The 16,384-nt window shown below is 36.8% G+C and overlaps 1 protein-coding gene across 2 annotated transcripts in view; it reads right to left on the bottom strand.

The window, feature by feature from the left end:
• bnip2 (BCL2 interacting protein 2) overlaps positions 1 to 16,384 on the bottom strand; it is a 113,449-nt gene that overhangs the window by 25,159 nt on the left and 71,906 nt on the right. For both annotated transcript variants that reach the window (XM_028822676.2, XM_028822678.2), the window contains exons 5-8: positions 6,940 to 7,122; positions 3,815 to 3,917; positions 1,598 to 1,729; positions 974 to 1,060 (exon numbers count right to left, since the gene is read on the bottom strand). In XM_028822676.2, coding sequence (XP_028678509.1) covers positions 974 to 1,060; positions 1,598 to 1,729; positions 3,815 to 3,917; positions 6,940 to 7,122 — 505 coding nt within the window. The remainder of the gene's footprint in view (positions 1 to 973; positions 1,061 to 1,597; positions 1,730 to 3,814; positions 3,918 to 6,939; positions 7,123 to 16,384) is intronic.

Genomic DNA, 16,384 nt, shown 5'->3' with positions numbered 1-16,384 from the left:
TGATTCAGAAGTGACGTGCAAAATCAGTCAGATAAAATACTGAAAAATTTCAGAGTTTCACAGTCATGTACAGAGATTTAAAATTATCAGCTGTAATATTCCATATTTGGATATGAAAATAGTGCTAATACGAATGGAAAGTTTAAAAGCAAAATCTTTTTATAAAGGTGATCAGCTTTTTCCAACTTAGTAGAAATAAAAAGCAGTAAGAAAAAAAATTTAAATGTACACCTTTGATTGTCAATAAAGTTTTCCCACACATGATCTTTAATCACCTAGAAATAATACCACATTCTGAAAAAAACTGCAATCCAGTTCGGGAGGGCAGGGGTTGATTGTATGCCAGCAGCACAAAGAGGAAGGCAGGAAGCAGCCATGGAAAGAGCTCAAGTCCACTCACACACACACCTACGTACACACTGGGCCAATTTAGAATCTCCAGCTAACCTAACACACATATCTTTGTGATATGGGAGGAGAACCAGAGTGTCTAGTGGGGGTTTTGAATCAAAACTCACACAGACGTATGAAGAACTCACAAAATCCACACAACCAGCAGCTGGGCAAGGAATTCAAAACTAGGATGGTGGATTTATGAGACAGTAGCGCTTACAGCTAAGCCACAGTGCCATCCTCTTTCAGAAACAAATTATTATGTGTCACTAGTAACAAATACAATTGTAGCAATAACTCCTAAAACAGAGGAGTAGAGTGGATTTTGTAACTTTGTATCATACTGTACAAAACATTTTTTTCCAACCACATCCTGATGTCTTAATTACATTGTCTTTCATTAGATTCGACCATTTTAATGACTCTTTCCAGGAAGAATTGATCATGTTTTAAAAATACACTGAACAGCTTTTCTCTTTTTCCAAAATACTAATCTATTCTAAATGCAGTACCAGCAATATAATGCATTGATATGAATTTCACACCCTTTAATGAGAGGAGGAAAAAAAAAATAGTATACCTTATAAAAGGCCGTGTGATTGCCAGAAGTGTTCTAATAAACCAAGATGGATGAACAATTATTAAGGATTTCAGATTTTTTCGTAGTCTGGAACATAACAATCAAGAATATATCAAGTAAATAAAACTAATAAGGGGACTCAGTTCAAAATACAGAGTTCCAGGGCTAAAATTATTTTAAAAATAATCTGAAGCCACACACTGTTATATGCAGTATAAAATAGAATAACTAGTGAAAACAGTGTTGTATCTAACAGTTTATAAAGTACTGATCAGCAAGTACTCCTGAATAACCCTTTCATTAAGAATGGCCCCCATGGACAGATAGATAGATATAAAAGGCACTATATAATAGACAGACAGACAGACAGATACAGTAGATGGTATAGTAGGCAAGATTAAAATTCTACATAGATAGATAGATAGATAGATAGATAGATAGATAGATAGATAGATAGATAGATAGATAGATAGATAGATAGATAGATAGATAGATAGATAGATAGATAGATAGATACTTTCAGAATCTGCTTTGTTATTTGAAACCTGTCAAGACTTTAAAGCAGCTGTAGTAAAGAACAAACACTTAACTGAAACAGCTCAGGTCGAACAAGACAAACCTTACCGTCTATCGATTTGTTGGTAGCATTTCCTAAGCCATCCAACACTAGGCATCTTTCGGCGAGTTGTAGCACCATTTAAATAAACTATCATATAATTTTCCGCCACCAACATCTCTAATGTGCCAATAACATACCTAAAAGAATAAACATCATTCTATTTAAATTTCTGCTGTTAGGCCACAGATTAGATAACAGTATATAAAAATGATTTTAGTCCAAAACAAACAAAAGTGATGAGAGCGATTTTAAAATAAGCTACTTTCAATGTGCAATTCATATTCTGCTAATATACTAAGGAGCATAAGGGCAGTATAACTTTTGATTTGTCATATTTCCACAGAGCAGTTCGCCAACACCAGGACTTAACAAATGAAGGCCGCATTTTCACAAATAAAGCAAACTTCTGATTAATTAAAGAGACATTAGTTAAATCATAGTACAATTATTACAGGCACAAGGAGCACACTACATACATTAAAAAGACAAGTCTCTAAAATGATGCTAGAAACAGGCAAATAGGCAAGTATAAAAATAATTAGCGGGGAAGAAATAAGCAACATGTTATTTGTTTAGTTGTTAAAAGTTACAAGTCATTATAATTGAATTTAAATTAATACACATTTTTTTAAAAAGTCAATAACAGCTTGGCTTGTACAACTGACACTCCAACATTACAGATTCCTTTAAGCCAGGGGTTGCCAAGTCTGGTCCTGGAGGACCACCGTGGCTGCAGGTTTTCATTCTAACCCTTTTTAATTGAGTGCCCTGTGTGTGCTGTTAATTAATGTCTTGTGAATTCATTTAAATTGAATTGTTTTTTTAAAGATTTGTTCTCCTGAATTTCTTCATTTTTACTCTGAATTGCTTCATTTCTTTCCTTAAATGGCGCCCAAACAGAAATGAAACATGAAGTGTGTGTGAGCCAACAGAAGACCAACTAAGTCAGGGCCTCAAACTCCAACCAATTTCACTCCAACCAATTGCTTAATTAGGTGCCGAGTCTTGTCGTTAATTAAACCCGTTCTTTAATTCCATGGCTTGTTGCTGCTTTCATTGTGCAATAGCGGACATTTCTGAAATTGTTGATTTTCTCTTTTCTAAAAGCAACTGTTACAATGTCTTGTGGACCTGAGCAGATCGGCATTCCTGAGGCCATCATCTTTCTTTATTTTCAGATATTGTAAGATGGACACCAGTTGTTTCGACTCCTTTTGTATCTCATATTGTTTGGCTGCTAATTAAGGAAAAAAATACAATTAAAGGTTCTGAGTCTTCAAGAGCAAATCAATTAAAATTAGTTCAAAAGAAGTTAATTAGCAGCAAAAACAAGTCACTCATTCAGAAAAGGGTTAGAATGAAAATCTGCTGCCACGGTGGTCCTCCAGGACTGGAGTTGGCGACCCCTGCTTTAAGCCACTGCAGTGAGGGAAAGCTGCAGATTTTAAATATTAGAATTTCATAAAAATGTTTATTAAATCTTTCATCATTAATGTTAGCTAGGCTGCACAAACCTAATGAGAAAGGGACCTTCCCTTAAACTCCACGTCAATCATTAGTTATCACTTTTTGTCCAATACAAATAGTTAAACTTTGAATATTACAGAACCAAATTCACACATACAGTACATATAAACAGCAAGATTCTGGCAAAGTCAGCCACTAATACAATCATTAAAACCCTTTTTGATGATATCACACGATCAAACTGCTCTCTTAAAAGGCAGATAATTACCTTTAAATTGGCCGCACCTATGCATTACAATACATACAGCTTCACCAAATGTGTCTTGAAATAATCTTAGGATGCAGAATGGTATTTGATAGATCTAAATAGAACCACTTACTTGTCACCTTGCATCAATTTGGTTTTAAATATAGAACAACAGTGTGGATTCTAATAATACCACCCTGAAGTGCTGGTTCATACTTTGTAATTTTTTGACTCATTTAAATTAAGTTAGTGATTCTCAATGTGTGGTCTGCAAGGACACCCACCATGTGACAACAAAGTGACATCTAAACAACTCTTATGGGTTAGCTTGCTATGTACCAGTATTACTTTAAAACTTTAATATGTCTACCCTTCTCTTCAAGGTTCCCCAATAACAACTCTAGGAATAATTCCTCTTACAAAACAAAAATCTTAAAACTTTAAAGTATAATGATTTCAATTCACTGAACACACTAGGATGCATTATCAGAATAAATGGCGTACTTACTTAAAAAGATTGTCCATAATATATCGATAATTTGGCTGATTACTCTCTGGCATGAAACAGACAGCAAAGACAATAATGGCATTTAATCCATCCCCATAATAACCTTAAACAGAAAAGCACAACAAAATTCAGATAGTAGCTTGCAAAGATTTCATACTGTTAATACTATAAACCTTGAATAAATATGAAAATATTAACATATGTTAAGGGTGACATAAGTAAGCGTGTGTGTGATACTACGCTTGAACATGGCCAACTAGTAGTTCTTGTCTCGGGTCAGATGTTACAGGGAAAGGTCCTACTAGGATTCTGTACTGAGAAAAACAGAGTTTAGAAAATGGATGAATGGATGATGCAGCGTCTTGGTACACAGAATAGTGCTGGGGTTCCAGGAATGACTCTGGACTGGGACAGCCTCCACAAAAACGTTTGCCAAAGACGCATGTTCTCCATTCATTCGGAGTGGGCTTCAGTGTTCTAAATGCTTATTATTAGACTGGCTGGTTGGATGGATGGATGGACAGAACTTTATTTGTCCCCAGGGGAAATTTGGCTTTTTAGAGACACTCTTTACATAAATAAATAAATACATAAATAGGTAGTTAAATAAATAAATATATACACACTCTGTGGTTTGTGAATATATTACAAAATGCAATAATTTGTTTTTGAGAAGAATTTATATTGATAGCTTTTGTATCCGAGGGCCTCTTAATATACAATATTTTTGGTTTTGCTATCAGGGGCGAGAATGTAGCTGTGATCTCTTTCCCAAAAATGTAAAAAGTTGGCAAGGTATCTCTGGCCAAGCGGAAGGTAGGTCAAACATTGGCACTGTATATCTGATCGTGTTCAGCTCTGAAGGGAGAGCATCTCCAGCATGGGGAGAAGAGCACGTGGCCATGATATCTCTGCCAAGGAGCAGCTACCCTTTAAAATACAAGTAGCTGTGATCTCTCTCTCAAAAATGTCAAACATTACTCCTTAACAATCTGTAGATGATAATGTCTGCTGAGCAAACAGGTACTGCTAGCTAAGCGGAGGCAACATGTGGCGAGAGGTAGAGCGACTCGAATGGAGGCTGCCGTGTGAGTGAGGAGGGCCTCGTCTGTGTCCCTACTCCTGACGTCCCGCCTCCCACTCCACTCGAATAAATCACTGTCACTACCAAACTATAATACTTAGCACGATGAACCGAAATACTCAAGCAAATTATACAAAAAAACCCCCCAATCTAACTCTGTTAAGTAGGGGGTTCTGAGTGTCTGCACTTTGGAAATAGCTTTCCTTCATTTTCTGTAACAAGACCTTTCACTTTTAACTTTTGCTTGCGAAGTTGCGCTGGACCAAGTAGCATATCCTTGACTATGTACAAAAACTGGCAACAATAAATAAGTACTAAAAATAACTGAAGTTTGCCAACTGATGGAGATGGAGGAAATAACATAAGTGTTTGCATGCTGAAATATAGTATGAAACACAGTAATACAGTTATAAACACACACATACACACTCAGCCTTAAAAGCTGTATTCTTTTTATGAGTTGTCTAATTTGGAGTTTCTGGTGTGAATTTATTACTATATATACACATTCAATGCATTCATTTCCACATTGACTATGTGGAAATGCACGTTCGAGATTCAAATTTGTAAACTCTAAACCTGTATTCTGTATGCAGGTTATCCAAATTCAAGTTTCTGTTTGTGCTTACTACTATCTACATATTCCCTGTATTCATTACTGCACATTACATAGAGATAAGCAATATGCTGCTTAGGAATATACACGCGACATTCAAATTCGTGAAATCTAAATCTGTTTTCTGTATGCAGGTTGTCCAAATTGTAGCTTCTGGTGTATGTGTTTACTACTCTCTACATATTGACTGCATTCTTTAAAGCATATTGTGCAGCTTTATGCTGTATGCAGTTTGGGAATTTCAAGATTGTGTAATCTCAGTTTCTGTGTGCATTTATTAGTCTCTACTTGTTCACTACTGCATATTGCATACCTTTATGCAACACCCTGCTTGGGAATATACGCGTGAGATTTAAGTTTGTGAGCGCTACATCTGTATTCTTCACGCAGGTTGTCCAAATTATAGCTTCTGGTGTATGTGTTTAATACTCTCTACATATTCACTGCATTCTTTACTAATGAACACTTCCACATGTCTATGAGAATGGCTCTGACTCCATTCAAGCCCAGGTTTAAAATCCAGCCAGGACAAGCTAGAGCTCAATTCTCTCACTGAGCAAAAAAGTGGGGCGATGAATATAAGAGGGGAAGAAAGTGAGCATTTAAAACTGTTTAATTGTTAAGATGTGTTGAGATTTATTATCTGTAAAATTGGATGCGACTGTTGAGTCAAGATGTGAAACAGAAAAGGGGAAATTCAAGCTTTTTCTCCATTTATTTTATTTTTCTGAAGTTAAGCACTTTATTTAAACATGCACAATTTTCACATTTTATTTGTCTTATTTTGAAATGCAGCCCTACTTTTATTTAGTAAATTTAAGAACATTATATACTGTGATGGAACATTATAGTTATCTGCAGTCATACATACATGTTCAGTTCTGTGTTACGTGACAATAAATATTGTCAAAAAGTTTTTGAATTGTACTGAACTCATTTGATTTGAAATTCTGGTATTGATTACATGCAGATGCTGATACAACTACTAGGCTACTTAAATATATGATACTAAATAGTTAAACAACATGATCTTCTGGACCATTGCTTCAAGAAATTTTCTCTAATTGGACCTCTTTAGATTTTAGTTGAATACCCCTGCTTTACAGCATGTTATGTAGCTTTATGCTATATGCAGTTTGGGAGTTTCAAACTTGTGAAATCTAAAGTGTCATCCTTCAACCGTGCATACTATGGATATAAGGATAACAGATGCTTACGACATTTGAACTAGAATTGCCTCAGAAGAACACTTCAATAACAAGGTAAACACAGAGACAGTAAGAAATTAACATCTGGCATTTAATTATTATGTTCTGTTGAAAAAGAATATTTCTGGTATTTTGGCACACTATATTAATCTCCAAGGGGAAATGTTTTTTTTTGCAATGATTATATGCGAACAAGTGAAAAATAATAAGCGGTTACCTCCATGACTTATCACTTTTTTGTATGGCTCTATTGCTTTCATATCCACTCGATGGTCCTGTTCACCAATCCTAAACAAACGCCACCGCCGTACCTCCTCCCTCTCTTCTGGTGTGGAGTACTCCTGAATTGAATTCATTCCCTTGCGTAGTAACTCAGGAGTCTTGGGTTTTGGAAGATCATCTGTAAAATGTACAGTTAGCTAAGTAATCTTTCAATTAAGCATTAAAAACCTGAACTGAAATGTTGCAAACCTCTTGTAAAATAACAGTCTCCATCTCCAAAAAAAAAAAAGAAAGCCAAAGCAGAGTCTTACAAGGAGAACTTGAACAGGAATGCTTACATTCTTCTTCTACTTCTTACATTATTAAAATGAAAAAAACACTTGAGAAAATGTTGTTTACCTGTATTCAAAGGTTTATACAGCTACTATGAGAGCCAAATTATGAAATGTAGCACAGGCCCAACCAAAACCTGTTGATGAGCATGGCGTACAATTTTTCAGTCATACAAATTCCTAGAACACCACCTTGATATGTGTAGGCCTCTCTCTTCACTTATCTATAGTAAGTATTGATGACACTACCATCAAAACTCAAACACATGGTACTGGAGCATGGTACAAACCACTGCTTGATAACTGGAACACCAGTGCTTGACTCAAGTTTGCCGAAATGCATCTCAGGCATTTATTTTAACAATACGCTATAAACAGGTGAATGCAATGAGAAGTCAAGCAAAATGACACTTTTTCTTGACTAACTACAAATATTACAATATTCAAGCTATATATATGCATTGCATCCATAATGGCTAACATGGTATAAATCCCTATTCCTATAAAGAGGTGAGTTAAAAGTTGAATTTCTGACACACAACCCATTAGGCCTGGAGAAAAATTCACACACCCTTCCAGGGTAAGACCTTAGATCAGGGGTGCCCAATGCATCGATCGCAATCGACCAGAAAGGTAGTGCAGGTAGATCGCGTTGCATTCAAAAAATTGTTTTTAAACTTTAGTCTATCCTATATCCTCCCTATGGCATTTGCCACTTGATTGACAAACAGGGCGGCCAGTCTGTGATCTCTTTTCTTCTAACACACTGGTCATCCAGCACGCACGATCAAACGCGCGAGCTACTGCAAAACTCCGGCTATCTAAGTGATCTAGTTAACATTCCAATTTATATCGACTAAAGAAGGGATTTTAAAAAAATTTGCTTGGGGAGGGTATGGGATGGATGTGGAATTGGAAGAGGATTTTTTTTCTCACAATGTCACAATTGAAGTGCGTTTGTCTGATCTGTCAATCTATCATTGCTATTCCAAAGAAGGAAAATGTGGAAAGGCACTTTTGAACTGTTCATAAAAACTACGAAACTGATTTCCTTCTGAAAAGCGATCTGAGAAAGAGAAAGGAGAGGGAACTAAAAATCGCAGTTAATCGGACAGCCGTCATTTTTCACTCGGCTGAATTCAAAAGCAAAGGCAGACACACCGAAGCATCGTTCCGGGTGAGTCACTCGATCATTAAGCACAAGAAGTCCTTCTAAGATGGAGAGATGATGAAAGAGGACTTCGTTGAGACAGATGGCTAGGGAGAAACTCCTGCTGAGATTTCGAGAACCCTGGCCAGAGAAAAAGGAGTTTCTCATTGTCATTAAACATGCAGAATACAAGCAACTTAATAACGATCAATGGTGCTAGACTTGGCAAATTTTTTCTGATCAGACCAAAACATGTTGAATGAGCTTAATTTACAGCTGCAAGGAAAAGAGAACTCCATGGTCAATATGATTAGCTCAGTTAATGCTTTCAAACGAAAAATGCAACATCTGTTCACAAAGCTGCAGCGTCTTGATTTGGGGAACATCCAAAAACCTCGCGTCAGAGCTGGAGACGCAATGGAAGGCGTGTGCGCAACTTGATAGCATACGCTACACAGAGCAGATTGAAAATTGCCTGTCAGACTTTGACAGACGGTTTCAGGACTCTGCTTTACTTGAGCCAATTGCTACATTTAAGTGCTATCCGTTTAGGTAAGATGTTGAGGGTGACTCACCCGCATCACAAATTGCAACACTGTTTCACCTAAAACTCCTCTACAGTGGAGGATGAGATTTTGACACTACAGGATGACATTCAGCTGAAGTCTGGGGCTCTTGGACAGTTTTGGAACTTACTCACAGAGGGAAAGTACCCAAACATGAGGAAATGTGCTACCTCCTTGACTGCATTATTTGGCTCTACTTATTTATGCGAGTCAGCCTTTTCCCACATGAAGATTATTAAATCCAAATACTGTAGTGACCATAAATGTATTGAATTGTTATTGTGCTGTAAAAGTTATTCAGTTATGCAAGGTACGACAACATATACAGTATTTTATGAATAAAGTATACACAGTATACAGCGGAACCTCGGGTCACAAACGTCTCGGACCACGTACAAATCGGGTTATGACCAAAAAGTTTGCCAAACTTTTGCATCTGTTCACGACCACACACTCGGGTGACGAACAAGCCAGTTTCCCTTCCGGTTCGTACGGATGATTTCCGCACGTGTTCAGTCTCTGCCTGTGCGGCGAGCGAGAGAGAGACAGAGAGCGTGAGCGAGCATATATATATTTACATACAGTTTGTACGGTCTGGAACGGATTAATTGTATTTACATACAATCCTATGGGGGAAATTACATCGGGTCACGACCAAATCGGGTTGCGACCAGAGTTTTGGAACGAATTACGGTTGCGACCCGGACACATCTCCTTTTTAATGTAGGTAGATCATTTTGACCTGGTCATTTTAAAAGTAGCTCGCAAGCCAAAAAAGTATGGGCACCCCTGCCTTAGATCAATGCTCAAATATGGCAGTGGTATCTCTTTTCCTTGATTTCATCTGGCAGAAGGTATAAGAGTCTACAGACCAACACTGCCAGACAAAACAATAGCTCTCTCCCACTGGTAGTGGGGGTTCTGAACACAATGTCACCCCCTGTCCCTGTGTGTGTCCCCTTATCATAATTACTGTTCTCTTCTGCATTCTTTTGCATTCCTTGTGGATTGTACATCTCCTATCAACACTGGCTGCTCTTTGTTAATATAATGTTGATCTGTACAGATGTTCCAGTACATTCCACTATGTAAAAATACACACCCCTCTCTGTATTATTATATCGTCATATTTATTGTCTAAATATTGCACTTATGTCCTGAGAAATGTAATTTTATACTGCTGTTATCATATACCAAGGTATGTGTAGAGATGATATGACAATAAATCCCACTTGACTTACTATAACAAAAATATAGCAATTCTAATAAGGCTTTCCTCAGAACTATCCCAATGCATACATATTTCATATTAATAACAGGAACATACACCCATGAGGCATTGTTAAAAAAAAAAAGGCCACAAAAGGATATCTTTAAATGGAAAATTGTAAGTAAAGGTTTGTGGCCTCATGTTTTACAATACAACAACATATTACCTTCAAAAAGGGGTATACTGTACATGCAATTCTGGTAACATACTTTTGGGTTCTTGTGAGAAATAGTTCTCAATGACATATAGAGTTCATATGAGGAATGAAAAAAAAATATATGCATAATATTTTTATTAAAAATTTTATTAAAAAATGTATATATTATATAGCAAATACAAGTAAGTTACCATTTCAACAACTGAATGTACAAAAATAACTTTGTCCCTCAAACCCTCAAAATTTAACCGTCATATCTTGATCACATCTCATGAAATTTGGTAATATGCAACGAATCACCACAATCTATACAGCAGTATTATGCCTCTTCAAAATAAACTTTATTTTCATGTATAGACAAATATTATAAAATGTAGGCGGATTCTTTTCCTGATCTGGATTGGAAGATCTTATCTTTACTTTATTGCTGAAACCCTGGTAGATGACCAAAATAACCAACTATATATGAAAAAGTTTTACGAGACGTATGTGATATTGAGGAAGGCAAGTAAATCACATGCAACATTCCATATTAATGGGACTGTATGGAGCAGACAAAGAGAATGATAAATAAATAGATAAATCACTTTATCCCAGACTCCTAAATGACAAGAGTTTCAACAATGCAAGGTAATTATCAGTCTTTGTGACGTAATTTTCATAATCCAATTGCAGACATCAGAACCAATCAATTGTAGATATTCAATTGCTACATGAAGTTTAATAAAAACTGTATTTAATACCGACATTGTCAAATACTTCTACATTTCCATAAAAAAACTATTACAAATTAAATAATATTCTTACCTTTAAGCATATTGATAAGAGCAAAATGTCACTTGGTTGCTCATAAGCATGCACACAGAGTATTTACATAGAGATACACAGTAGAACCATGCATTATCCGTGCTATATCTATGGACAGGGCAAACAGACGATTTTAAGCAACCAAAAGTTAAAACCTCCCAAAAAACTGTTCATTTGATGTCTCACCAGCAAAATCTATGTCATACTGATGCACTGTAATTTACTTACAAGAAACAGAGTACTGATTTTTACCTGTAAAGAAAAGCTCATATATTCAGTGCTTCGCAAACAGCAATAATTGATCACTGTTTATTCTATCATTTCCAATCTGTATTATTTATTTTTCTCAATTTTATACAACAGCCTCTTATAAAGTATCCTTTTCACATCTAATCCAAGACTGTTTCTCTTGTAACAAGAAAATGTGTATATTATAGGGTATATATTTCTTCAAGTTTCAATTTCTCCCTTGAAATAATTCTTGGCAGTCTCCTAATAGCTCGTCTCGGGGCCAGACATGATAGGAAGCGCACCGAGGGATGACTCATGAAAAGATTTATAGTGAATTGTAGCAAAATCCTCTGCTGTAAAGGCTACACCCATTGGGCTTCTTCCTAAAACACCCACCCCCAATTCGTGCAGTCTATGAAGTTAACACTGCCGGGGTTTCAGGGAGACAGCAAAAGACTGGACACTGAGGGAAAATATAAAGCTGAAATTGCTATTATAAATTTAGGAGCTGCGTGGCACGGTGGCACAGTGGGTAGCGCTACTGCCTCGCAAGACATGGAGTTTGCATGTTCTCCCCATGTCTGCGTTGGTTTCCTCCGGGTACTCCGGTTTCCTCCCACAGTCCAAAGACATGCAGATTAGGTGCATTGGCGATTCTAAATTGTCCCTAATGTGTGCTTGGTGTGTGCGCCCTGTGGTGGGCTGGCACCCTGCCCGGGGTCTGTTTCCTGCCTTGCGCCCTGTGTTGGCTGGGATTGGCTCCAGCAGACCCCCATGACCCTGTAGTTAGGATATAGCGGGTTAGATGATGGATGGCTGGATGGATGAAATTAGGAGCTCAGTAGCACAAGGTAACAGGAGCTTAATGATTAATGTTTATATTGTAATGAGCGCTGCAACAAAAGAGACAAACAGACGCATACACATAAACCACTGCAGCTACTTGGCTCCATGCATCTGAGAAGTGCTTCTGTCGACTTTGCTATCTTTCTGTCATTTTGTCTAATGCATCACTATATGGCAAAACAGCAGCAAATAATGTGTAGATAAGTATTGTGGTCTGTTTATATAGAACATAATGTGTTAAAATGCCGTGACTAATTTATCACGGCATGTTTGCATTTCCAATTAGACAGTAATGTTAACTTATTGTAGTTATTTCTTTAAATGTGAAGTCAAACGGAGGATGTTGTGCAGCCATATTCGTGGTCTTGCTGGTGTCATTATGCATATTTACTGATTCAGATGTTTCGAGTACCGAAATCAACATCTCTTGTTGCTCTTCATTATCAACTCTCTTAAAGGCAGGTCTTTTCACCTCCTTTTGCAGTGTGACATATCGTTTAATTCGAATGCATATCCTGCAATTTGTGTTTTCTCAAACATAGCTGGCAATTCTTTCAACCTCAGATTAACTCTTACACTATCTTCTTAACCTTACAACAGACAGCATATACAGCACTTGCAATAACGCATCGTTCACGTTTATCATTTGTCCATTGATGTCTTCAGATGCCAATGTATAATCTGATGTTACCGAAAGGTCTTTCACTTGCAACAGATTTATTGTTAACATGTGCAATGTGCTCTCTGCACATGCAACAAACGTTTACTGAATATATTTAAAAGGGTTTTTTAGGAGGCTTTTCAACTGTAGACAGTTCATCGTAATCAGAAGCTTGTTTTCTGCCGGATCAGATTAACAAGAGCACCACCACAGTTCAAAATCGCCATCCCAACTTTGAGTGCCGCCTTCATGAGATGTTGGATTGGTTTAGAAATGTGACAGTCGGTGAGCCTTCTAATTGTCCCCAAACCAAGTTTTAAACAAAATACGCTCATGGTTGTCTCCGGATGTATATATTATATACTGTATCTGGTTCAGTGAAACTACCTGCATTGAACTTGTTCAAAATGGTTATTTGTTTAATGACCTTTTTTCGCTAAATAAACATTTATAAGAAAAATAAAAATGACGACAAGGGACACCCACATCTTAACTGACTAGATTCTACAAATTAGGACTGCTGTAGAATTCCACATGCCATTAAATTATTCATTCTTGTGACTAAGGCTTTTGCAGTTCATGTTTTCCTGCACTACATTAATCTACATGTTCTTTAGAAATTCTATCTCAGCTTTTGGGAGGCTGAAAATATTTTAGAGTGCTGTATTGCCTTTGTTAATGGAATAAATAAACTTCAAAAGATGACAGATAATAAATATTAGAAAATGAATTAAGTTAATTGTAACACAGATTGGATAATTAAGGTTCTGCTGTATATTCTTAATTTTTCACTTAAATCAAATCAGGCAGACATTGCAAAAAAAAAAAATAAAAAAAAAATAATATAAAGAAATGATTATTTTTAAAAATGAAATCATATTGGTATGTTAAACCTTACCACGCATTAAGATGAGAAAGTACTACTGCAACAAAATAGCAGCCTGTTTTCAAGACAAAGCACAGTATGGAAACAATCCTTCCGGCAGAAAGCAGCATTCAGAGACAGAAAAAAATAAGACAGACACCTTTTTAAAGAACATGTACATAGATCACATGCATTTTTATGTGATAAGAGCCTCAATTTACTAGTTTTCTTTTTTTAAATTATCATAACTGCATTCCAAATATTTTACTAGCAAAAACAATGCCATGATAGCTGGTCATATCTACAACACATCCGAGGCTATGGCTCCTGGCAGCACGGAACAAAATACATTTTCAATTAAATGGAATTTTGTGTGAGCTAGCTCTGCTTCCTCACAGCTCCAGGGGCCTGAGACAATGGCTATGGCAATGCTGGGAAGTGACCCATGTGTAGTTGGTGCATTATTTCCCATATACTGTACATGTGTGTCCTGCCACAGACGGGTGTTTTATCTAGTTGTGATCCTGCTGGGAGGATAGGCTTAGACTCTCTGTAACTCTAAAGTGGGAAAGACAAAACAGATCGATTACACATTTACACATACTTAAACACCATGAACCTCCTATAAAACAAGTTGGGGTGCTATTTTTAATATATATATATTAAAAATAGCACCCCAACTGTATATTATATATGTATATATATATATATATATATATATATATATATATATATATATATATATATATATATATATATATATATATATATATCAGTACTGTGCAAAAGTATTAGGAAGGTGTGAAAAAATGCTGTAAACAAAGAATGCTTTCAAAAATGGAAGTGTTAATCATTTATTTTCATCAATCAACAAAATGCAGTGAATGAACAAAAGAGAAATCTAAATCAAATCAATATTTGGTGGCCTTCAAAACAGCATCAGTTCTTCTAGGTACACTTGCACACAGTTTTTGAAGGAACTCGGCTGGTAGGTTGTTCCAAACATCTTGGAGAACTAACCACAGATATTCTGTGGATGTAGGCTTCCTCACATCCTTCTGTCTCTTCATGTAATCCCAGACACACTCGATGATGTTGAAATCAGGGCTCTGTGGGGGCCATACCATCACTTCCAGGACTTCTTGTTCTTCTTTACGCTGAAGATAGTTCTTAATGACTTTGGCTGTATGTTTGGGGTCATTGTCCTGCTGCAGAATAAATTTGGGGCTAATCATACGCCTCCCTAATGGTATTGCATGATGGATAAGTATCTGCCTGTATTTCTCAGCATTGAGAACACCATTAATCCTGACCAAATCTACAACTCCATTTGCGGAAATGCAGCCCCAAACGTTCAAGGAACCTCTACCATGCTTCACTGTTGCCTGCAGACACTCATTATTGTACCGCTCTCCAGCACTTTGATGAACAAACTGCCTTCTGCTACAGCCAAATATTTCAAATTTTGACTAATTATCAGTCCAGAGCACCTGCTGCCATTTTTCTGCACCCCAGTTCCTACGTTTTCGTGCATACTTAAGTCGCTTGGCCTTGTTTCCATGTCGGAGGTATGGCTTTTTGGCTGCAACTCTTCCATGAAGACCACTTCTGGCCAGACTTCTTTCTGCCAGTTCTGAGCTGATGGCACTGCTGGACATCTTCCGATTTCGAACAGTAATAAGCTTGATGTGTCTTTCATCTGCTGCACTAAGTTTCCTTGGCCGCCCACTGCGTCTACGATCCTCAACGTTGCCCGTTTCTTTGTGCTTCTTCAAAAGAGCTTGAACAGCACATCTTGAAACCCCAGTCTGCTTTGAAATCTTTGTCTGGGAGAGACCTTGCTGATGCAGTAGAACTACCTTGTGTCTTGTTGCTGTGCTCAATCTTGCCATGACATGAAACTGTCTTCCACAACCTCACCTTGGTAGCAGAGTTTGGCTGTTCCTCACCCAGTTTTAAGCCTCCTACACAACTGTTTCTGTTTCAGTTAATGACTGTGTTTCACCCTACGTGTGACATTGATGATCATTAGCACCTGTTTGGTAGAATTGGTTGATCAAACACCTGACTAGAATCCTACAAAATCCCTGACTTTATGCAAGTGGACCGATAAGAATTGATGCTGGTTTGAAGGCAAAAGGTAGTAACACCAAATACTGATTTGATTTAGATTTTTCTTTTGTTCGCTCACTTTGCATTTTGTACATTGATAACAATAAACAATCATTATTTATATTTCTGAAAGCATTCTTTGTTTACAGCATTTGTTCACACCTGCCTACAACTTTTGCACAGTTCTGTATATATTATATATATTATATATATATATATATATATATATATATTATATATATATATATTATATATATAAATAAATGATTTGGATAGGAATATAAGTAACAAGTTGGTTAAGTCTGCAGATGATACCAAGCTAGGTGAATTGGCAGAACATTGAGAATCCACTGAATCATAACACTGGGACTTGGCCAGCATACAGGCTTGGTAAGACTTGAGGAAGATGAAATTTAATGTCAGTAAATTTTAAGTATTACATG

This window comes from Erpetoichthys calabaricus, chromosome 17 (genome assembly GCF_900747795.2).
Source record: "Erpetoichthys calabaricus chromosome 17, fErpCal1.3, whole genome shotgun sequence".
Taxonomy (NCBI): Eukaryota; Metazoa; Chordata; class Cladistia; order Polypteriformes; family Polypteridae; genus Erpetoichthys; species Erpetoichthys calabaricus.
The sequence above is the reverse complement of the archived record's forward strand: the minus strand, read 5'-3'. Positions and strand labels throughout refer to the sequence as shown.